The sequence below is a fragment of the Dendrobates tinctorius genome, unplaced genomic scaffold, assembly GCF_039654945.1.
Source record: "Dendrobates tinctorius isolate UK_male_01 unplaced genomic scaffold, ASM3965494v1 ptg000181l, whole genome shotgun sequence".
Classification (NCBI taxonomy): Eukaryota; Metazoa; Chordata; class Amphibia; order Anura; family Dendrobatidae; genus Dendrobates; species Dendrobates tinctorius.
The window spans coordinates 10,068,176-10,091,972 of record NW_027361848.1 but is presented as its reverse complement, the minus strand read 5'-3'; the positions used below and the strand labels follow the sequence as shown (position 1 = coordinate 10,091,972).

Genomic DNA, 23,797 nt, shown 5'->3' with positions numbered 1-23,797 from the left:
GCTAGAATAGTGATTTACCACATTAACAATGTATAGAGTGTATTTCTGAATCATTTAATGTTAGCTTCATTGGAAAAAACTGCTTTTCTTTAAAAAATAAAGAAGTTTAAGTAACCCTAAACTTTCGAACGGTAGTGTATATATATATATATATATATATATATATATATATATATATATATATATATATATATACACACACACACACACACACACACACACACACACAGCTCAAAAAATAAAGGGAACACTAAAATACCACATCCTAGATATCTCTGAATGAAATATTCCAGTTGCAAATTTTATTCATTGCATAGTGGAATGTGTTCAGAACAATGAAACATAACAATTATCAATGTAAATCAAAATGAATAGCCTATGGAGGTCTGGATTTAGAATGATACTCAAAATCAAAGTGGAAAATCAAATCACAGGCTGATCCAACTTCAGTGGAAATGCCTCATGACAAGGAAAAGATGCTCAGTGTTGTGTGTGGTCTCCGTGCCTGTATGATCTCCCTACTATACAACGCCTGGTGGGCATGCTCCTGTGAGGCGCAGGATGGTCTCCTGTGGGATCTCCTCCCAGACCTGGACTAAAGCATCATGATGTCCCAGATGTGCTCAATCGGATTCAGGTCTGGGGAATGAGTGGGCCAGTCCATAGCTTCAATGCCTTAATCTTACAAGAACTGCTGACACACTCCAGCCATGAGGTCTGGCATTGTCCTGCATAGGAGGAACCCAGGGCCAACCGCACCAGCATATGGTCTCACAAGGGGTCTGAGTATATCATCTTGGTACCTAATGGCAGTCAGGCTACCTCTGGCGAGCACATGGAGGGCTGTGCAGCCCTCCAAAGAAAAGTGACCCCACACCATTACTGACCCACTGCCAAACCGGTCATGCTGAATGATGTTGTAAGCAGTAGATCACTCTCCATGGCGTCTCCAGACTCTGTCATATCTGCCACATGCTCAGTGTGAACCTGCTTTCATCTGTGAAGAGCACAGGGTGCCAGTGACGAATTTGCCAATCCTGGTGTTCTGTGGCAAATCCCAAGCATCCTGCACGGTGTTGGGCTGTGAGCACAACCCCCATCTGTGGACGTCGGGCCCTCAGACCATCCTCATGGAGTCGATTTCTAACCGTCTGTGCAGAAACATGCACATTTGTCGCCTGCTGGAGGTCATTTTGCAGGGCTCTGGTAGTGCTCCCATGTTCCTCCTTGTACAAAGGCAGAGGTAGCAGTCCTGCTGCTGAGTTGTTGCCCTCCTACGACCCCCTCCACATCTCCTGATGTACAGGCCTGTCTCCCGATAGCGCCTCCAGCCTCTGGACACTACGCTGACAGACACAGCAAACCTTCTTGCCACAGCTCGCATTGATGTGCCATTCTGGATGAGCTGCACTACCTGAGCCACTTGTGTGGGTTGTATAGTCCATCCCATGCTACCACGAGTGTGAAAGCACAACCAACATTCAAAAGTGACCAAAACATCAGCCAGAAAGCATTGGTACTGAGATGTGGTCTCCACCTGCAGAACCACTCCTTTATTGAGGGTGTCTTGATAATTGCCAATAATTTCCATCTGTTGTCTATTCCATTTGCACAACAGCATGTGAAATTGATAGGAAGCCGCACTGATATACAAAGTGGATAGTATGATTTACTTGGAGTTATATTCTGTGGTCTAAGTGTTCCCTTTATTTTTTTGAGCAGTACATTATATATATATTAGCTGAAGAGCCCGGCGCTGCCCGGGCGTAGTAACTAACTGTGGTTAGTTTTAGCAAATTAAAATTATCCTCCATCCCATAGTCCCGTGCCCATATACCCATCATACATATCCACCATCCCACAGGCCCGTGCCCATATACCCATCATACATATCCTCCATCCCATAGTCGAGTGCCCATATACCCATCACACATCCTCCATCCCATAGTCCCATGCCCATATACCCATCATACATATTCTCCATCCCATAGTCCCATGCCCATATACCCATCATACATATTCGCCATCCCATAGTCCCGTGCCCATATACCCATCATACATATCCTCCATCCCATATTCCAGTGCCCATATACCCATCACACATCCTCCATCCCATAGTCCCGTGCCCATATACCCATCATACATATCCTCCATCCCATAGTCCAGTGCCCATATACCCATCACACATCCTCCATCCAATAGTCAACCATTATGACATCATAATGAGCGGCGGGGCTTGCAACCTATGATGACATCAGCGTCGCCATGGCAACCATTATGACATCATGAGGGGCGGGGCTTGATACGCACACAGTTTCCCCATTATGTAGATAGGGGCATTATGACATCATTGAGGGGCGGGGCTTGACACGCACACACTTTTCCCCCCATAATGAAGATGGGGGCAAAATTGTTTGGTGAATTGGAACACGCGGGGTTAAAATTTCGCCACACAACATAGCCTAGGACACTCTCGGGGTCCAGACGTGTGACTGTGCCAAATTTTGTGGCTGTAGCTGCGACGGTGCGGATGCCTATCCCGGACATACACACACACACATACATACACACTTTGAGCTTTATATATTAGACTAGCTGAAGAGCCCGGTGCTGCCCGGGCATAGTAACTAAATGTGGTTAGTTATAACAAATTATAATTATCCTCCATCCCATAGGCCCGTGCCCATATACCCATCATACATATCCTCCATCCCATAATCCCATGCCCATATACCCATCATACATATCCACCATCCCATAGGCCCATGCCCATATACCCATCATACATATCCACCATCCCATAGGCCCGTGCCCATATACCCATCCTCCATCCCATAGTCCCATGCCCATATACCCATCACACATCCTACATCCCATAGGCCCGTGCCCATATACCCATCATACATATCCTCCATCCCATAGTCGAGTGCCCATATACCCATCACACATCCTCCATCCCATAGTCCCATGCCCATATACCAATCACGCATCCTCCATCCCATAGTCCCGTGCCCATATACCCGTCATACATATCTTCCATCCCATAGTCCCGTGCCCATATACCCATCACACATCCTCCATCCCATAGTCCCATGCCTATATACCCATCGTACATATCCTCCATCCCATAGTCGAATGCCCATATACCCATCACACATCCTTCATCTCATAGTCCCATGCCCATATACCCATCGTACATATCCTCCATCCCATAGTCCCGTGCCCATATATCCTTCACACATCCTTCATCTCATAGTCCCATGCCCATATACCCATCCTACATATCCTCCATCCCATAGTTCCGTGCCCATATACCCATCATACATATCCGCCATCTCATAGTCCCGTGCCCATATACCCGTCATACATATCCTCCATCCCATAGTCCAGTGCCCATATACCCATCACACATCCTCCATCCCATAGTCAACCATTATGACATTATAATGAGTGGCGGTGGGGCTTGCAACCTATGATGACATCAGCGTCGCCATGGCAAGCATTGTGACATCATAATGAGGGGCGGGGCTTGACACACACACACTGTTTCCCCAGTATGCAAATAGGGGCATTATGACATCATAATGAGGGGCGGTGTTGTGAGTTCATTTTCCCCTCCGTCACTGAGGCCTGGTGAACTCCCTGTTCTAGTGAAGGAAGGTAGTGAGCCTGATTATCAGGCACCTGGGACTAATGAAGACGATTGGCTGAGTGGAGTCACTGACTGGATTTAAGGCAGCCTATGCCCTTTCTGCCCTGCGGGTGATTTCTCTGTGGACTCTTGGACACCAGTCTGATTCCTGCTCTCCTAAAGCTAAGTTTTCTGTTTTGCCTTTTTGCATTTAAGATTTGTTTTTGTTTTTCTTGCTTTTTGGATTCTGCCACTCCCTGCTGGAGTGTGCAGTGTTCCGTTAGCTCTGTCTTCTGAAAGTACCTGAGTGCTGATTTAGTTTTTGAAGCTTAGTTGCTTCAGGGCCATTTTTATATCAGCTTGTTGGCTTTTGTCTCTGATAGGGTTTTGGCAGATTGCAGACAGCAGCCTTCCTATCCGTTCCTATCTAGGTAGTTTTTGGGCCCCGTCTTTGCTCAGCCTGTCTTTCTGTCTGTGTAAGTGTTTTCATCTTGCTTCACCGTCATTATATGTGGGGGGCTGCCTATTGCTTTGGGGTCTGCTCTGGGGCAGTTAGATTTCCCCTTTCCTTCTTTAGGCCTATGTATCTCTCGGGCTGTGATTGAGGTGTCAAGGTCATCGTAGGAACCCCCCACGGCTACTGCTAGTTGTGTTGATAGTTTCAGGGGTCTGCAATCTGATAGTTGTCAACTTCTCTGGTTTTCTGGACTTAGCTAGCATTTCTGTTTTTGCCTCCTACGGTGACTCAATCATAACAGGGCGGGGCTTGACGCGCACACACTTTTTCCCCAGTATGTAGACAGGGGCAAAATTGTTTGGTAAATTGGAATGTGCAGGGTTAAAATTTCGCCTCACAACATAGCTTAGGACGCTCTCGGGGTCCAGACGTGCGACTGTGCCAAATTTTGTGGCTGTAGCTGCGACGGTGCGGATGCCTATCCCGGACATACACATACACACACACATACATACACACTTTGAGCTTTATATATTAGACTAGCTGAAGAGCCCGGTGCTGCCTGGGCATAGTAACTAACTGTGGTTAGTTATAACAAATTATAATTATCCTCCATCCCATAGTCCTGTGCCCATATACCCATAATACATATCCTCCAATCCCTTAGTCCCATGCCCATATACCCATCATACCTATCCACCATCCCATAATCCCGTGCCCATATACCCATCATACATATCCTCCATCCCATAGTCCCTCATACATATACTCCATCCCATAGTCGAGTGCCCATATACGCATCACACATCCTCCATCCCATAGTCCCATGCCCATATACCCATCACACATCCTCCATCCCATAGTCCCATGCCCATATACCCATCACACATATTCGCCATCCCATAGTCGATTGCCCATATACCCATCACACATTCTTCATCTCAGTCCCATGCCCATATACCCATCATACATATCCTCCATCCCATAGTCCCGTGCCCATATACCCATAATACATATCCTCCATCCCATAGTCCCGTGCCCATATACCCATCATACATATCCACCATCCCATAGGCCCGTGCCCATATACCCATCATAAATATCCTCCATCCCATAGTCGAGTGCCCATATACCCATCACACATACTCCATCCCATAGGCCCGTGCCCATATACCCAACATACACATCCTCCATCTCATAGTCCCGTGCCCATATATACCCATCATACATATCCTCCATCCCATAGGCCCGTGCCCATATACCCATCATACACATCCTCCATCCCATAGTCCCGTGCCCATATACAGTGGGGAAAAAAAGTATTTAGTCAGTCAGCAATAGTGCAAGTTCCACCACTTAAAAAGATGAGAGGCGTCTGTAATTTACATCATAGGTAGACCTCAACTATGGGAGACAAACTGAGAAAAAAAAATCCAGAAAATCACATTGTCTGTTTTTTTTTCATTTTATTTGCATATTATGGTGGAAAATAAGTATTTGGTCAGAAACAAGCAATCAAGATTTCTGGCTCTCACAGACCTGTAACTTCTTCTTTAAGAGTCTCCTCTTTCCTCCACTCATTACCTGTAGTAATGGCACCTGTTTAAACTTGTTATCAGTATAAAAAGACACCTGTGCACACCCTCAAACAGTCTGACTCCAAACTCCACTATGGTGAAGACAAAAGAGCTGTCAAAGGACACCAGAAACAAAATTGTAGCCCTGCACCAGGCTGGGAAGACTGAATCTGCAATAGCCAACCAGCTTGGAGTGAAGAAATCAACTCTGGGAGCAATAATTAGAAAATGGAAGACATACAAGACCACTGATAATCTCCCTCGATCTGGTGCTCCACGCAAAATCCCACCCCGTGGGGTCAGAATGATCACAAGAACGGTGAGCAAAAATCCCTGAACCACAGGGGGGGACCTAGTGAATGAACTGCAGAGAGCTGGGACCAATGTAACAAGGCCTACCATAAGTAACACACTACGCCACCATGGACTCAGATCCTGCAGTGCCAGACGTGTCCCACTGCTTAAGCCTGTACATGTCCGGGCCCGTCTGAAGTTTGCTAGAGAGCATTTGGATGATCCAGAGGAGTTTTGGGAGAATGTCCTATGGTCTGATGAAACCAAACTGGAACTGTTTGGTAGAAACACAACTTGTCGTGTTTGGAGGAAAAAGAATACTGAGTTGCAACCATCAAACACCATACCTACTGTAAAGCATGGTGGTGGAAACATCATGCTTTGGGGCTGTTTCTCTGCAAAGGGGCCAGGACGACTGATCCGGGTACATGAAAGAATGAATGGGGCCATGTATCGTGAGATTTTGAGTGCAAACCTCCTTCCATCAGCAAGGGCATTGAAGATGAAACGTGGCTGGGTCTTTCAACATGACAATGATCCAAAGCACACCGCCAGGGCAACGAAGGAGTGGCTTCGTAAGAAGCATTTCAAGGTCCTGGAGTGGCCTAGCCAATCTCCAGATCTCAACCCTATAGAAAACCTTTGGAGGGAGTTGAAAGTCCGTGTTGCCAAGCGAAAAGGCAAAAACATCACTGCTCTAGAGGAGATCTGCATGGAGGAATGGGCCAACATACCAACAACAGTGTGTGGCAACCTTGTGAAGACTTACAGAAAACGTTTGACCTCTGTCATTGCCAACAAAGGATATATCACAAAGTATTGAGATGAAATTTTGTTTCTGACCAAATACTTATTTTCCACCATAATATGCAAATAAAATGAAAAAAAAACAGACAATGTGATTTTCTGGATTTTTTTTCTCAGTTTGTCTCCTATAGTTGAGGTCTACCTATGATGTAAATTACAGACGCCTCTCATCTTTTTAAGTGGTGGAACTTGCACTATTGCTGACTGACTAAATACTTTTTTGCCCCACTGTATACCCATCATACATATCCTCCATCCCATAGTAGAGTGCCCATATACCCATCACACATCCTCCATCCCATAGTAGAGTGCCCATATACCAGTCATACATATCCTCCATCCCATAGTCCAGTGCCCATATACCCATCACACATACTCCATCCCATAGTCAACCATTATGACATCATAATGAGCGGCGGGGCTTGCAACCTATGACGACATCAGCGTCGCCATGGCAACCATTATGTCATCATAATGAGGGGCGGGGCTTGATACGCACACACTTTTTCCCCATTATGTAGATAGGGGCAAAATTGTTTGGTAAATTGGAACGCGCGGGGTTAAAATTTCACCTCACAACATAGCTTAGGACGCTCTCGGGGTCCAGACGTGTGACTGTGCCAAATTTTGTGGCTGTAGCTGCGATGGTGCGGATGCCTATCCCGGACATACACACACACACATACATACACACACACATTGAGCTTTATATATTAGATATACAGATACATACACAGATATACACTATACACACAGATATATTTTGTGGTAGATCGGCTCACTCGACTGCACACGGAGGTAGACACAGGAAACATGGTCTATAAGTCTTCCACTGTTTTATTATATACATTCGGCATAAAGCAGTACGAAGTAAACCAAACGCAGCCCTATTTGGCAAAACAGAAAAACAAAACGATATACAGTCTGTTCAGCTGCGGGAATCCGCTCGCTCAGTATGATCAAAACATATAAAGGATCACTTTTCCTTATCAAGACACATACAGTAGCACTGGAGTTCCACTCTCCAGGCTTACCAAACACCTAATGACTCAAAAGTATGGCCATTTATATCCCAGACCAAAACTTGGGGTGGATATATGGTGAACAACCCCCCCCCCCCCCCCGCCACTCTATGGTTTTTCAGAAAACTCCAGCCCTTAAAAAGGCCGATTAGCCCCTCTCAACAAATAGTGTGCTGGAGCAGATGTCTAGGTTTCAAATCACTGAAGCTAATGGGCCCTCACGATGATGATTGGAAGAGACAGGGAGCCCCTCTCTCTTCCAGCCTGCTAAAAGCTGTGATTGCAGCATTTAGGGGGTTAACATACCTGTGGCGATGTGGGCACTGCTTGTGGCAGTGACAGGCGGGTCTTAGCTTTAACCGTGTATGGGAACGTCAAAAGTCATGAAGGGATTAAGCTACTATATTTAAAGTAGATTTTGTTGTTATTATTAGAAAATACTCTCTTGCATTTTTTTTTGTTGAACTTCTTAAGATAAATCACAGACTTCACCTTTTAAATAGCAAAGGGTTCAGTCCATAATTATTACCTGCAGCCTAAATTCTCAAGCTGCACATTCACATCTACTGGTCAATTTATGCTGCGGATATTTATCGTAGTGTCAATTTACTTTGCGGATTATCTCCATAGCATGTGGACAAGAGGTCAGTGCAAGTTCATAATACACAGTGAATTTTCTGTGGATTTAAAGTACACCTTGGGTGAACAACCGCTTAGACAACTTGCAAATTTTAATCTGTATATTCCATCAGTATTTTTAATGTAAAACCAAGAATGGAACCCAAATTTTCCAATAGATACAGCAGCAAAATGCAACACATTCAGTCCCGAGTTATTTTTAACATCCTCCTTTATTAACTTTTGACCTTTTGATTTTCCTAATATCTTTGTTACGTAGAATCAATGCTCCATCTTTAAACTTTCCAACTTGCCCAGTGGGGGCCTTTCCTAAACCTTTCTTCCTTCTGGACCACCTAAAAATTAAAAGCAAAAAACAAAAACTATTAAATTAGGAGGCAGCAAAAGCAATTATAACACAACAGACTGACAGGCAATATTGCTTTTTCCACTTAAAGAGAACCTGTCACCTGTTTTGGCAGCTATATGATGAGGCCACCGCCTTTCAGGGCTTATCTGCAGCATTCTATAATGCTGTAGATAAGCCCCCAGGCGGAAATGAAAGCTAAAAAATAAGTTTTATTATACTCACCCAACCTTGGGGGGGGGTAGTTCCGGTCCGATGGGCATCACCAGTCCGGTGCCTCCCATCTTCTTGTGGCACTGCCCTCCTGCTTGCTTCCTCACTCCTGGTATCGCACTTCTGCGCAGGCGTACTTCTCTGCCCTGTTGAGGGCAGAGCAAAGTACTGCAGTGCACAGGTGCCGGGAAAGGTCAGAGGCCCAGCGCATGCGCAAAGCAGTACTTTGCTCTGTCCTCAACAGGGCAGAGAAGTACGCCTGCGCAGAAGTGCGATACCGGGAGCGATGAAGTAAGCAGGACGACTCGCAAGAAGATAGCCGGCGCCGGACCTGTGGCACCCATTGGACCGCCCCCTGGGTAAAATAAAACTTATTTTTCTTATTTTGCAGGTCGGATCGGGGGCTTATCTACAGCATTATAGAATGCTGTAGATAAGCCCTGAAAGGCAGTGGCCGCATCTTATAACGGCAAAATAGGTGACAGGTGCACTTTAACCATTAAGACACTCAAAAATGTATTAAAAGCAATCTCATTAGGATCGACTGTCCTGAGCCGTCTATATGGGCATGTAGGTCAAAGAAAGCAGAATAAAATGAGACCTTGATATCTGTGATCTGATGTCTTATTCCAAATTAATCCACATTTTGCTTCATATATCAATGAGCGGATAAAGGGAACCTGTCACCAGAAAAACCGCTATAAACCTGCAGATGTGGGGTTAACCTGCAAGTTACTAACCGTCCCGGCGCCTGCACGTAGCCGAACACTGTGGGGAAAAAAACAGAAATTAGACCTTCCGGTAATTGTATTCTCAGGATCCCATCCTGACAGCACCATGGAGGACGTCCTTCATATCCTCATTGGAACAGGAATCAACGAGAGGTTTAAAAAGGACCCTCCCATCTACACCCTTAAGTGTCTTTCAAAGTACCACATCTGGATGGATGCAACAAAGAAATTTTTTTTTATTTAGACATTCTTCATACAAACGTTACTTCACATTAGTATAACACTTTCTCAGCAGGGAGGGAATTAGCAGTGCTGTCAGGATGGGTTCCTGGAAATACAATTACCGGTAGGCTAATTTCCGTTTTCCAGTCCACCAACCCTGACAACATGTAGAATACCACAGTATGATAATCTTAGGGTGGGACCACTGCATGAAGAATCTTCCTAACGAAGGCTAGTTAATCTGAGACTACGTCTTGTTTATAATGCTTCGAGAAGGTACTTAGACTAAACCAGGTAGCGGCTCTACAAATCTGATCCACTAAAGCCCCCCTTTTCTGCCCATGAAGTAGCTATTGCCCTAGTTGAATGGGCTCTCAGTGGATCTTCCTTGGGCTTCATAGGCTAGACTAATAGAGGATTTGGCCGCCTTTTTACCTCTATTTGAACCCCCATATTGCACAAACAAATGTGTCCTGTCTCCAGCCCTTAGCTGCCTCTAAGTATTTAAGAACTGTTTCGCTAACATCTAAGCAATGGAAGGACTGTTCCTTTGAGTTTCTAGGGTGCTGGCAGAAGGAGGGAAGAACAACTTCTTGAGTCATATTTGAAGTTGATACGACTTTGGGGAGAAAGGCTGGGTCGAGCCTCAGTACCCATCGATCTTCAAACACCTGCAGATATGGGTCTCGAATAGATAGGGCTTGTAGCTCCCCTATTCTCTTTGCCGATGTGATTGCTACTAGGAAGGCAGTTTTAAACGAGAGTCTACTAATGCCAATATCCTCCGGTGGTTCTTATGGTTGCTTACAAAGTGCGCTTTGCACTATGCTCAGGTCCCAAGGAAGGATAGATTTCCTTACAGAAGACTTCAGCCTCTGAACAGCCTTAGCAAATCTAGCTATTCAAGGATGGGTGGATAGAGGGAAGTCAAAAGATACACTAAGGGCTGAGATCTGTACCCTCAGAGTGCTTGGCCTAAGGCCCGTCGTGAAACCCGACTGCAGGAAATGAAGGATTTTAAGGATGTCTGGGCATGACGTATCTACTGTTGGATCTCCGCAATACATGCAAAAGCGTTTCCAGATCTTGGTGTATATGGCAGAAGTCACCGGTTTCCTGCTCGCTTGAAGGGTAGAAATCACTTCATTGGACAATCCCTTTGACTTTACGACTTGCCTCTCAGGGTCCAGGCTGAAAGTTTAAGACTGGGTTGTGGTGGAACACCGGACCTTGGTGTAGAAGATCCTTCCTGCTTGTAAGAAGGATGGGGTCTTCTTCCGTCATTTTACTCAGTAAAGGGAACCAGCTCCTCTTCGGCCAGAAGGGCACCACTAAGATGATCCTTGCCTTTTCAGAGGAAGAAGAGAGGGGGGGTAAAAGCGTAGGATAGTCCTTCTCCCCATGGCTGGGACAGTGCGTTGACTGCTGCTGAATCGTCTAAGGGATTTAGAGAGAAAAAATCTTCTGATCTTCACATTGTCAGGAACACTGCACTGCACTTGCTCACTCAGCCAGTCGCGTGTCCTGAGTACAAAAAACTGTGCTCAAAGATACCTGTGGAGCGGGGAAGCAACAGTGAAAATGCATGCTTCAGATTAACAGGACCTGAAGCACGTGACTGCTGAGGGTGTGGCCTAAGCTCCAGAGAGCTAAGAGCTGAAGAAAAACTCCTAGAAGAGTAACTACAGGACAAAGTTACCAATGGGCATACACAGGGACGTAAACCAGAGCAGGCCGGGGTGCTGGCTTTTAAACCTCATTTCTATTGAGTGAATAAAGAATATTTTTCACTACATCGTGGAGCTGGACAAAGTTTTTTCTCATTTGCCTTGGATTGTGCGCTTTGACACAGCGGTCTCGTGCTCCGATGTTGGAATGCCGTATCTGGTGAGCTGGATTTGTATCACGAAATAGCACTACAGTACCAAAGGATCAGACAGAACGGATAGTCAGGACGTAGCGAGAGATCAGTAAACCAGAACGGTCAATAGACGGTACAATAAGGACAAACTGTAACAGAGTAACAATAGCCAAGCCAGGAGCTCAGAACCGGAGAAGACAATAGTACCAAAATGTGAGACAGAGAACAGAGTGAGAGGACAGACCAGGTCATAGACGGGACGCAATGCAGTATACACGCACACCAGGGGGTCAGACACACAGCCAGAACAGTATAGCTGACAGGGAATCCTAGTCTGGAGTGAGTATAAACACCCCTCCCAGATCCAAAGGGAGGCCAGCAAAAGTTAACCCTGAGAGAGCAGGATATTAACCATGTCCTATACCATAACACACATTCTCTATGGCTGCGAACAAATTCACCCGTGGCACTCCCCAACGCTGACACAGCATACTGAACACTTCCCCCGTTCATTTCCCACTCTGTGGGGGATAACTTCTGCCTGCTCAAGAAGTCTGCCACCTGGTTTCTGGATCCCTCTAGGTGTATTGCAGAGATGGACAAGACTGTTGCTTCTGCCCATCTAAAGATCTTTTTAGCCAGTTGCTGTAATGCGGGATGCTTTGGCCCCCCTTGATGGCGAAAGAATGCCACTGCTATCATGTTGTCGGACAGGATATTTATGTGCCTGCCCCTGACCATGGATGGACCTTCCAGATCGCATACAGCTCCCTGAAATTTGAGGACCTGGATCTCATCTCTGGACTCCATTTCCTTGGAAGTACTTCCCTTCCAAGTGACTGCCCCAGACCAGCTGACATGCGTCTGTGGTGATGATGACGCATGGGGAGAGAATCCATGGAACTCCTGCCTGGCGGTCCTGTGGAGAGATCCACCTCCGTAAAGATTTGTTTACCGGGAGAGATAGAGGCATCACTTTGTCCAGTGACCGCTGATGTCTGTACCATGTGGGCAAAACTGCTCTTTGAAGCGCCCGAGAGTAGAACTGACTCCACCGTGCGCAGGGGATACAAGATGTCATTAGTCCCAAGATCTTCATTGCCTCTCTGAAGGAACAGCGGCTTCCAGCAAACTGGTGGACTCTTCCTACCATGTAATGCTGTTTCTCTTCTGGCAAAAAATATGTTCTTGATCGGGAGTCTAGTATGACCCCCAGGAATTTCTTCCTGGTTTCTGGAACCAGGTCCGACTTCTCCCAGTTTATGATCCATCCCAGCTTCTGAAGTGTGGAGATCGAGATGTGGAAGAAGTTATGTGAACTTCGAAATGTGTTGAGAGCAGGGCCGGCTCCAGGTTTTTTAGGGACCCAGGCGAAAGTCTCAGTGGGCCCCCCCTTTAACACATACCACGATTCATGCCGTGTGGCATCCGTGGTGCCGGCCAAATACGGACTTGTCTCCGTGTGGAACACACGGACATGCATGTGATCCACATGGACAAACGCTCTGTGGCAAAACACGTTCATGTGAAGGAGGCTATTGATTAGTAGTGTACATATGAAAGGAAGATGAGAAAGAAAGAACAGAGAGAGAGAAAGAAAGAAAGAAAATACAGAGAGAGTGAACAGAAAGAGAAATAAAGAAGGGAAAGAAAAAACAAAGAAACAAAGAAAGAATAGAGAGAAAGAAAGATTAGAGACAGAAAGAAAGATGGGAAAGAAAGAGAAAGAAAGAGAGCGAAATAAAGAACAGAGAGAAACAGAAAGAGAAAGAAAGAGGGAAAAAAAACAGACGGAGAGCAAAAGAAAAAGGGGAAAGAAATAAAGAAAGAACAGAGACAGAAAGAAAGTGGACAGAAAAAAGAACAGAGAGATAAAAAGAAAGAGGGGAAAGAAAGAAAGATGGAAAAGAAAGAACAAAGAAAGAGCAGAGAAAGAAAGAACAGAGAGAGAAAGAGAGGAAAGAAAGAACAGAGATAAAGAACAGAGAAAGAGGGGACAGAAAGAAAGAACAGAGAGAGAAAAAGAGGGGAAAGAAAGAACAGAGAGAAAGAACAGAGAGAAGGAAAGAAAGAGGGGAAAGAAAAAGAAAAAGAGAACAGAGCGAAAGAAAGAACAGAGAGAAAAAGAAAGAGTAGAAAGAAAGAACAGAGAGAAAGAAAAAAAGAGAAGGAAAGCAAGAGGGGAAAGAAGAAAGAACAGAGAGAAAGAAAGAGGGGAAAGAACAGAGAGAGAAAGAAAGAGGGGAAAGAAAGAACAGAGAAAGAGAGGAAAGAAAGAACAGAGAGAAAGAAAGAGGGGAAAGAGAACAGAGAGAAAGAAAGAAAGAACAGAGAGAAAGAACAGAGAGAAAGAAAAAAAAAGATTAGAGAAAAAGAACAGAGAGAGAAAGAAAGAAAGAAAGAACAGAGAGAAAGAAAGAAACAGAGAGAAAGAAATATTCTATAAAGATACCATAGCAGCCTGGCTCCCATTGTAGTGCCCACCTGAGCCTCCCGATGCAGGACATATCATGATCGGCTCACAAAGCCGGCATCCCCGATTCCAAGGCGATCCTACTGTCCGTGCTGTCGGAGGACATGGTGATGGATCTGAAGCATTACCTGAAGTGCCTCCATGATTCCGTCAAAATCTCCTCCCACAATTACCTCATTTCCGGTCAGCTTCCAGCACGTCACTTCCGGTAGAACGTCACGTGCGAGTTTTAAAGTGCTCCTTGGGGCTCTGCCGTGTACTCCTGTGTCCGCTGCGGCAGTCTCTCTCTCAAAATCGGGACTGTCCCGCTGGATCCAGGATGGTTGGGAGGTATGAATGCTCCCCACCATACACCTCATACACACGGCTCCAGTTTGTATGCCTCGTACACAAACGGTTCTGCTCTGTACACCTTGTACACATGCGGCTTTACTCCGTACACCTCCTCCACTCTGCACAACTCGTACACACACGGCTCCACTCCCGCTCCATCCACCTCCTGCACATGCGGCTCCGCTCCATACACCTCGCACACCCACAGCTCCGGACCGTACACCTCGTACACACGCGGATCCGCTCTGTACACATGCGGTTCTACTCCGTACACCTCATACACACGCCACTCCGCACACATGCGTCTCCGCTCCCCACACCTCGTACACATCAGTCTCCACTCCGTACACCTCATACACACGCGGCTCTGCTCCCGCTCCGTACACCTGGTACACACGCGGCTCCGCTCCCACTCCGTGCACCTCGTACACACTCGGTTCCGCTCTGTACACCTCGTACACACACGGCTCCGCTCTCGCTCCGTACACACATGGCTCCGCTCCGTACACCTCGTAAACACACGGCTCCGGGCACCGCACCGTACACCTCGCACACACGCAGCTCCGCTCCCACTCCGTACACCTCGTACACACTCTGCTCCGCTCTGTACACCTTGTACACACGCGGCTCCGCTCCTGCTCTGTACACCTCGTATGCACATGGCTCCGCTCTGTAACAGGGCTGTGGAGTCGGTAAGCCAAACCTGTGACTCCGACTCCTCAATTTCCCTTACACCGACTCCAACTCCGACTCAGACTCCCACATACATTGCTTATATTTAAGTGAAGAATTTATTGTAGTACAATGTGAACATCAGACATTTAATCATTTTTATGATACAATTAATCAAGATATTTAGATAGAACATAATATATATTTATTGGAATACAACTATATATATTGTATGTATGTGTACATATAATAAACTATGTAAGTGGCAAAAAACAGTTTTCAACAAAAACATACTAAATAACATTTGTGCAGTCTATGAATTTGTTCTAAGAAATAGAATTGCCTCCATCAGATCCTCCATCACAGATGACCTCAAATCTGACCTAATAATTTTAAGGCTAGAGAACAACCTCTCTACACTAACTTGGGTTGGAGGCAAAGCCGTAACCACATGGGCAACACCTCCAGCAATTTCCGGGAATAAAGGAATTGCGTCATGCACAGTCAGTTTTGATGAACGGTTGAATTTTTCTATTTCTTTGAGAGCAAGTGAAACATTTTGCTGAAATATGGTCAATCTGCTTGCTATAGGAGACGGAGTGAAATCTTTTTCCTTGCGGCAACGCTTTGCATGCTCCATGTCATCCAAATACTTGTCAAAATCAAACTCCTCATCTGATGAGAATGAAGATATGGCAGCAGTAGCACTGTCAGGACCCAAGACCTCTTGCGCCTGGCAGTTCTCCTGAAGGCCATTCATCCTAACTGCTACCTCAGTCAGAGCTTCTTTTCCTTTAGTAAGCTCTTGATTATCAAGCAGTATACGATGACATGGGTCCACATAAACAGCTGCCAGAAAAATGTTAGTTTCCAATAGCTGTCTCTCTCTCCATTTCATTGAAGCCGAAATGCCATCTGCGATTAAACCTCCTCTTTGGGACAGCCAAAATAACAAGTTTCTCCACTCCCTTATGAAAATGCCAGGAGTTAAATCCTCAGCTTGTAATTTTTTAGTCACGGTAAATGGGTGATTAAGCAATTCCTTCAATTCAGCCACCTGTGTCCATTGACCTTCATTTAGGGTTACCTGAGGGTTCGCCATATCTATAAGAAACGGTTTTAGTTCAAGCAATCGCTCAATCATTAAGTGCCGCCCCACCGAGTGGCTTGATCGACAATTGCCCCTTTCCCAGCACGTCTCTTCAAGATGGAATCAATTTTAGGGGTTCTGGCGGCAATAACCAATTTCCTCACTTTCCCAATCAGATTTCCAGCATGTCCCTCTTGAAGACTATCTCTTATTGCCAGCTGCACCGTGTGCACAACTTTCTCCCTTTCTCCAGCTCGGGACCCAGGAATTGGATCCTGTTGGCAGGCACCCCTCCTCTCTCTGATGAAGACGGCAGAAGACAGGACAGAGGAGGGGAGATTGCCCCCTGCAGTCTGGAGCCGGTGCAGGACAGGAGCACTGCAGCATACAAGTGAGTTTTGATAGGTGCGTGCCCCTGCTTCTGGGGAGGGGGCAGCTGCCCCCCTTGCCCCTCGCTGGCTACGGCCATGATTCACACACAGCGTTTTTGCGGATCCATTTTATGCAGTAAAATGCAGTGACTCTGGGCATCACAGCAAAGTCAATGGGTTTCAAGATATGACATTCGGACACATTGTTTTGTGAGGATCCGTTTTTAGGCTGAATGAGCATGTCAGTTTGTTTGGCGCTTTTCTAATCTGCTTTTGCTATTGAAAACATTATCTATGAGCTCAAAAACCTTTTAGGTGATGCGGTTTTTTTAAAAAGCTGATCTGCTTTTGCAGCTGAAAAACGTATCCTCAAAAAACGCAGCAAAAACGCTGTGTGTGAATGTAGCCTTAGATCAGGAATAGAACAGCCATTTATAGGATATTTCACAACTCTCCCAAATTCCTATGAAAAAATATTCAGCATATTCTGCATTGAACTACTGTACCCAATTTATTATATATTTTAGGAGTCAGAGTCGGTCCATTTTATACCGACTCCACCAAAATGAGCACCGACTCCGACTCCACAGCCCTGCTTCATACACCTCGTACACACATGGCTCCGCTCCGTACGCCTCGTACACACACGGCTCCGCTCCTTACACCTCATACACACACGGCTCCGCTCCGTACACCTCGTACATACACGGCTCTGCTCCATACACACACACACAGCTCTGCTCTGTACACACACAGCTCTGCTACATCTCCCCTGTAAACCCCTCCTGACCCCACGCATAAACTTCCCTCATCCAGCACCATGACGACCACCAGCACAGCAGTCCTGCAGACAGTGACACCGAGACTTCTGATCATGTGACCCATGACTCCTCCCCCCCTGTGACCTCATCACAGGTCCTGTGCCAGAAGTGAACAGCCCAGCGATGATTCGTTGCTGGTGGTGGTTCTCTGGGACTCGGAGGGCGACTGCAGTGGCGAGGATAGGGGGCGTGGCGGCGGGTATCCCAGACACCGTGAGTGGGCCCCCCATCTCGCCAGGGCCACGACACTTGCCCGGGTGCTCACGCCGGCCCTGGTTGAGAGAATAGTGAATAAAATACCAATTTTTTTTCCATATACTGGGATTGTGATTTCTACAGCAGCGCGGTCAATATCCACATTACCTTCTATCTGTTATTGTGAATTGGTCAAATGGTTTGACCTGTGGATCTGCGGCAGCTGTTGGCTCTGATGAGTCCTATATGCTTTTACAATATGGAAGATTAGGTGAGTGCAAACTGATATTTATTTTGAAGCTCTCATCGGATAAGACTGTTATGAATGAGTCACCGTAGGAGGCAAAAGCACTTATACAAGCTAAGTCCAGAAAACCAGAGAAGTTGGCAACTATCAAATTGCAGACCCCTGAACCTATCAACACAACTAGCAGCAGCCGTGGGGGGTTCCTACGATGCCCTAGACCCCTCGATCACAGCTGGAGAAATACATAGGCCTAAAGAAAGAAAGGGGAAATCTAAACTTCCCCAGAGCAGACCCCAAAGCAATAGGCAGCCCCCAACATATAATGACGGTGAAGCAAGATGAAAATACTAACACAGACAGAAAGATAGACTGAGCAAAGACGGGGCCCCAAAACTACCTAGATAGGAAAGGAAAGGAAGGCTGCTGTCTGCAATCTGCAAAAACCCTATCAAAGACATAAGCCAACCAGCTGATATGAAAAAAGGCCCTGAAGCAGCTAGGCTTCAAAAACTGAATCAGCACTCAGGTATTTTCAGAAGACAGAGCTAAATGAATTCAGCACACCCCAGCAGGGAATGGCAGAAATCCAGAAAAACAAAGCAAAAACAAAGTCAAAGCACAAAAGCAAAAGGCCGAGCAGCAAACTTAGCTTTGGAGGAGCAGGAATTCAGACTGGTCTCCAAGGATCCCACAGAGAAATCACCCGCAGGGCAGAAGAGCGTCGGCAGCATTATATCCAGTCCGTAACTCCACTCAGCCAGTCACAATCATCAGCCTCAGGTGTTTGACAATCAGGCTCACTACCTTTCTTTACCAGAAGAGGGAGTTCCTCGGGTCTCAGTAATGAAGGGGAAAATGAACTCACAACATAAGACCCTATTTGCGCTTTTCTCTCCTAGAGTGGTTCTGTATTATACACCTCATGTCAGATAGTAGAGAAGTCTGTTCCTCTCTGATTATTTTCGAAGTGCAGGCCTCACACAGGTGCTTCTGCCAGTTCTCCGGTAGTTTGGGGTTACATATGCCACACTTTTTATTTTTCCCTGGCTTCTTGTCCTTCTTTAGGGTTGCCTGGACGGATGTTCCCCCTAGAATACACAGAGTATATGCCATGTGTTTCTAAGTGTTGGGTAAGGGCTAAAGTGGTTGTCGCTTTGTAAGCTTACTCACATGCCCCTGGCCTTGTTCCAAGCCACTGTCTGCCTTAGTACTGTAGTATCCTCCATGTAGAATTACTGATGTGCAGTCCTAGATACAGTAGGGCAGCCTATACATACACACACACACACACACACACACACACACACACACACACACAGACATACAATACAGACATACACAGGTATACGATACCCAGCTGTCTTCGCCGGATCCAGATCCCTGTGGAACGCACGCTGGAGCGCACGCCGGCCGCCTGGAAATGCTGTCTGGCACACAGAGATGACGTCGCCGTGGAGAGCACATGGAACACACGTCAGCTGCGACCCGGAAGCACCCCGTCACCTGCAGAGAGAGCTTGCCAGAAGCACGCCCACAGGGCTTTGCAGATGTCGAGCTGAGAGCCCCCAGGTAGAGGGAAGTGGCTCACAACTTAGGAGCAGCGCTGCACTGAGGTAGGCTGAGGGACCCCCCCCATCGGAAGGTGTCAGCAGCAGATCTCTTGCAGCGGGAAGGGAAAGACTGGGCCCCCGATCCTCACTGATCTGCCCGAACGGCCAGGGATAGGAGCTCTCTTGTCGTTCCTATCCTCAGTGGGACAGAAAAAAACACTGAAGGGTGGAGATGGGAGGGTCCTATTAAAACTCTTGTTGATTCCCTTCCAATAGGGAATAATAAAATTGTCCTCCATGGTGCTGTCAGGATTGGTGAACTGGAAATTAACTTTATTTTCACTGCCAGCATTCAGCTTCAGTCACAGGGGCGGGGGCGGTTCAGTCACTACTCAGAGAACAGTATCTCTGTATACTCAGAACGGGGACTAAACCAGTGCAAGCGCCGCCCCCATGGCTGAAATAGAATTCTGCCAGAGAGAATAAAGTTTATTTTCTCCCCGCAGCATTCTGCTATGTGCAGGCTAGTAACCTGCAGATTAATCCCATATCTTTTTTTCTGGTGCCAGGTTACCTTTAAGATCTATGATCAGGACAAAGATCTCCCAGAGAATATGCCTCCTGTCAGTGTCTCCAGTTTGTGTAAAAACCATCCCCACAAGTACTGGACACGATTGCACATGTAGAACCATTCAAATCTATGGTTCTGCATACATGTCAGTGTGTTCTCACTGCGAGAAATTTTCATCCTGCGAGTGGTGACATCAGTAAGGTTACCGCAGTTCACAGGCCGGCTCACACAGAGGTTACCGTGAGAACTGCTGCCTGTGACCCACAGTAACCTTAATTACATCCAAGCTAGTCACTGCAGCCACGTTTTCACGCTACTCTTATTGTGTTCGGGCTGCCGTGGTGAGTGGTCACGTTACGGATGTCACCGCTCACCACAGCATCTAAATGTAGCAGAGTCAGAGATCAACATGTAACCACCTCATTATAGCGGACCCCTGTGGATTACTTTTATTTTTATGGTAATTAATGGGTAAATGAGGGTAATTGTCAGGGAGTGATTTTTACATTTAAAGCCCTTTTCTTTGTGCGTGTATTTATTACTTTTGAATTCGGGGTTAATATTGGGGGTGCCTGACAAACGCTTCTCCATCACTAAGGGTACCGTCACACTTGGCGACACACCAGCGATCCCGACAACGATGCAACCTGGTAAGGATCGCTGGTGTGTCGCTACGAGGTCGCTGGTGAGATGTCAAACAGTCAGATCTCAACAGCGACGCAGCAACGATACGGAACGATACGACAGTCGTTGGGACCCTGTCTCTCAGACCTGTAGTATTGAGGTCGTTCGTCGTTGTCTCTGTCAAACACAGCGATGCATGCTGGCCAGCAGGACACCAGCGATCAAAAAAAATGGCCCAGGACATTCGAGCACGATCAGCGACATCGCAGCAGGGGCCCGATCGTCGCTATGTGTCACATGTAGTGAGATCGCAGGCGAGATCGCTGTTGTGTCACAATATCGGTGACGCAACAGCGATCTCGCTATGTGAGATGGGGGCTTTACCCCTTGGCTTGATTTCAGCAGACATTACACAGCTGACATCAATCCCAAAACCATTACCCCAATTTCCAAAGCACCAGGGCAATCAGGAAAAGCTGAGGCTAAGCGGCAAAATTTGCGCATCTAATGGATGTGCCGTTTCCGGAACAGATAGCCTTATTAGTATGGGGGGAGGGCAATTTCCATGGCCCCATCTCAGCCTATTAAGATCAGCCCACGGCTGTCTGTTTAACTTTCGCTGGTTATTAAAAAATAGGGGGGCCCCCAGGTCATTTTTTTTGGGTCCCTCCTTTTTAACACCTTAACAACAGTCGATACGCTTTTTAACGGCGGCAGTTAAGGGTACTTATTACTCAGCGCCGCTTCTTAACTTTGGATATTCTCCTGGGTCGTGGCTACCGGATGATTCGGGTCGGTTTTTACAGACTCAAGTGTTACGATCACTTATTAACGGAATAACGGCAACCGCAAAAAAAGCCAGATTTTCCATTTAATTTCTCTCCCCTCTAATGTGATCACACATCAAAGGATAGAGAAATGGGGTCTCCCATTTCCCCCCCAAAACCTTCGGGGTCCCTGGACCATTCTGCATATCCCCGTGATGTCCCCCGGCCGGTGGCGTCTGACGCCTGCCAAGATCTGCCGGCCGGCACCAATAGAAAGTGTTTCCTATTGGTTCATTTTGATCACTGTGATAGACTATCAAAGTGATCAAAATAAAAAAATAGTAAATCAACCCCCCCCCCCCCCCCCCGTTTACCATCCCCTTAGTTAGGTAAAAATAATAAAATATTTTTTTTTCCATTAGGGTTAAGGTTATGGTTGGGCTTATAGTTGGGGTTATAGCTAGGGTTAGGGTTGGGGGCTAAAGTTATGGTTGGGGTTATGGTTGGGCTTATAGTTGGGGTTATAGGTAGGGTTAGGATTGGGGGCTAAAGTTAGGGTTGTGGTTATGGTTGGGATTACATTTAGGGTTGGAGTTAGGGTTAGGTGTGTTGGGGTTAGGCGTGTGTTTGAGTTGGGATTAGGGTTGGGATTAGGGTTAGGGGTATGTTGGGGTTAGAGTTGAAGCTAGAATTGGGTGGTTCCACTGTTTAGGTACATTAGGGGGTCTCCAACTGCGACATGGCGCCGCCACTGATACCAGCCAATTTTGCGTTCAAAAAGTCAAATGGTGCTCTCTCCCTTCTGAGCCTTGCCATGCGCCCAAACAGTGGCTTTCCCCCACATGCGGGGTATTGGCGTACTCAAGAGAAATTGCCCAAATTTTGTGGTCCATTTTCTCCTGATATACTTGTGAAAATAAAAAAAAATGGTTCCAAAGTAAATTTTTTGTGAAAAAAGTAAAATGTTAATTTTTTTCCTTCCACATTGCTTTAGTTCTCGTGAAGCACCTGAAGGGTTAATAAACTCCTTGAATGTAGTTTTGCGCACCTTGAGGGGTGCAGTTTTTAGAATGGTGTCACGTCACTATTTTCTGTTATACTGACCCCCCCAAATGTGAGGTGGTCCCTAAAAAAAAGCTTTTGTAAATTTTGTTGGAAAAATGAGAAATCGCTGGTCAAATTTTAACTCTTATAACGTCTTAACAAAACAAAAAAAAAAATGAAGTTTCCAAAATTGTGCGGATGTAAAGTTGACATGTGGGAAATGTTATTTATTACCATATTTATCAGACTACAAGATGCACACTTTTGGGGGTGCGTCTTATAGTCGGAATATACTTACAAATACTGTGACTGCAGCAGAAGTCGGGCGATTCTGCGGCGGTCCCAGTCCAACGCTGCCAGGCGATGATCACACTCCCTTCCAGGCTGGTGTGGCAGGTTCGGCGGTGGTGCTCTGTGGTGCGGGGAGGAGGGCTCCGCCGGCATCTTGTGAAATGCCGGAGGCTCCGCATATCCATTGCTGCGATGCGGTGGCCTCCGAGAAAATGGCCCACAGGGGGTGGCGCATGCTCAGATTGAGATCTCGACTTCTGGGCTTTCACAAGATGCCGGTGGAGCCCCCCCCCCGCACCACTGCCAAACCAGCCTAGGACGGGATTACCCAGAGGCCACTGCACCTGCCGCACCATCCTGGGATGGGAGTCATATCGCCGTACCACCGTACACCCCCTGTGACCCCACTTCACCAGCGCTGCTATCCCCCCCCCCTTGGGTAAGCTGAATTCGGACTGTAAGACGGACCCCCATTTGACAATAATTTTTTCCCCTATTTTCCATCTGAAAAATTGAGGTGTGACTTATAGTCCGAAAAATACAGTGACTATTGTGTGTGACACCACTCTCTGATTTAATGGTACAAAATTTAAAAGTTTGAAAACTGCAAAATTTCCAAAATTTTTGCCAAAATTCTGTTTTTTTTCATAAATAAACGCAAGTTACATCAATTAAATTTTACCGCTATCATGAAGCACAAAATGTCACACAAAAAAACCCAAAAAAACTCAGAATCAGTGGGATACACCTTAAGCGTTACAGACCTAAAACTTCATAAACTAACAGTCGTCAGAATTGTAAAAAATTGGCTTGGTCGTTAAGTACCAAATTGGCTTTGTTAATAAGGGGTTAACAACCAGTAAAGGGTTCACAGAAAGCTGTGAGCTGATATTAATAGGGTGGGAAGTTGCATGAATATTGGCCGCTTCCCAGAATAAAAACACCAGC

General features: G+C 46.3%; 1 protein-coding gene across 4 annotated transcripts in view; it reads right to left on the bottom strand.

Annotated features, from left to right (window-relative positions):
- FSAF1 (40S small subunit processome assembly factor 1) overlaps positions 1-23,797 on the bottom strand; it is a 206,768-nt gene that overhangs the window by 20,600 nt on the left and 162,371 nt on the right. For 2 of the 4 annotated variants that reach the window (XM_073551875.1, XM_073551873.1), the window contains one exon: positions 7,586-8,762. The exons of the other annotated variants lie outside the window; for them this stretch is intronic. In XM_073551875.1, coding sequence (XP_073407976.1) covers positions 8,703-8,762 — 60 coding nt within the window. In that variant the 3' untranslated portion in view covers positions 7,586-8,702. Of the gene's footprint in view, positions 1-7,585; positions 8,763-23,797 lie in introns of those variants that run through there. 4 annotated transcript variants of the gene reach the window in all.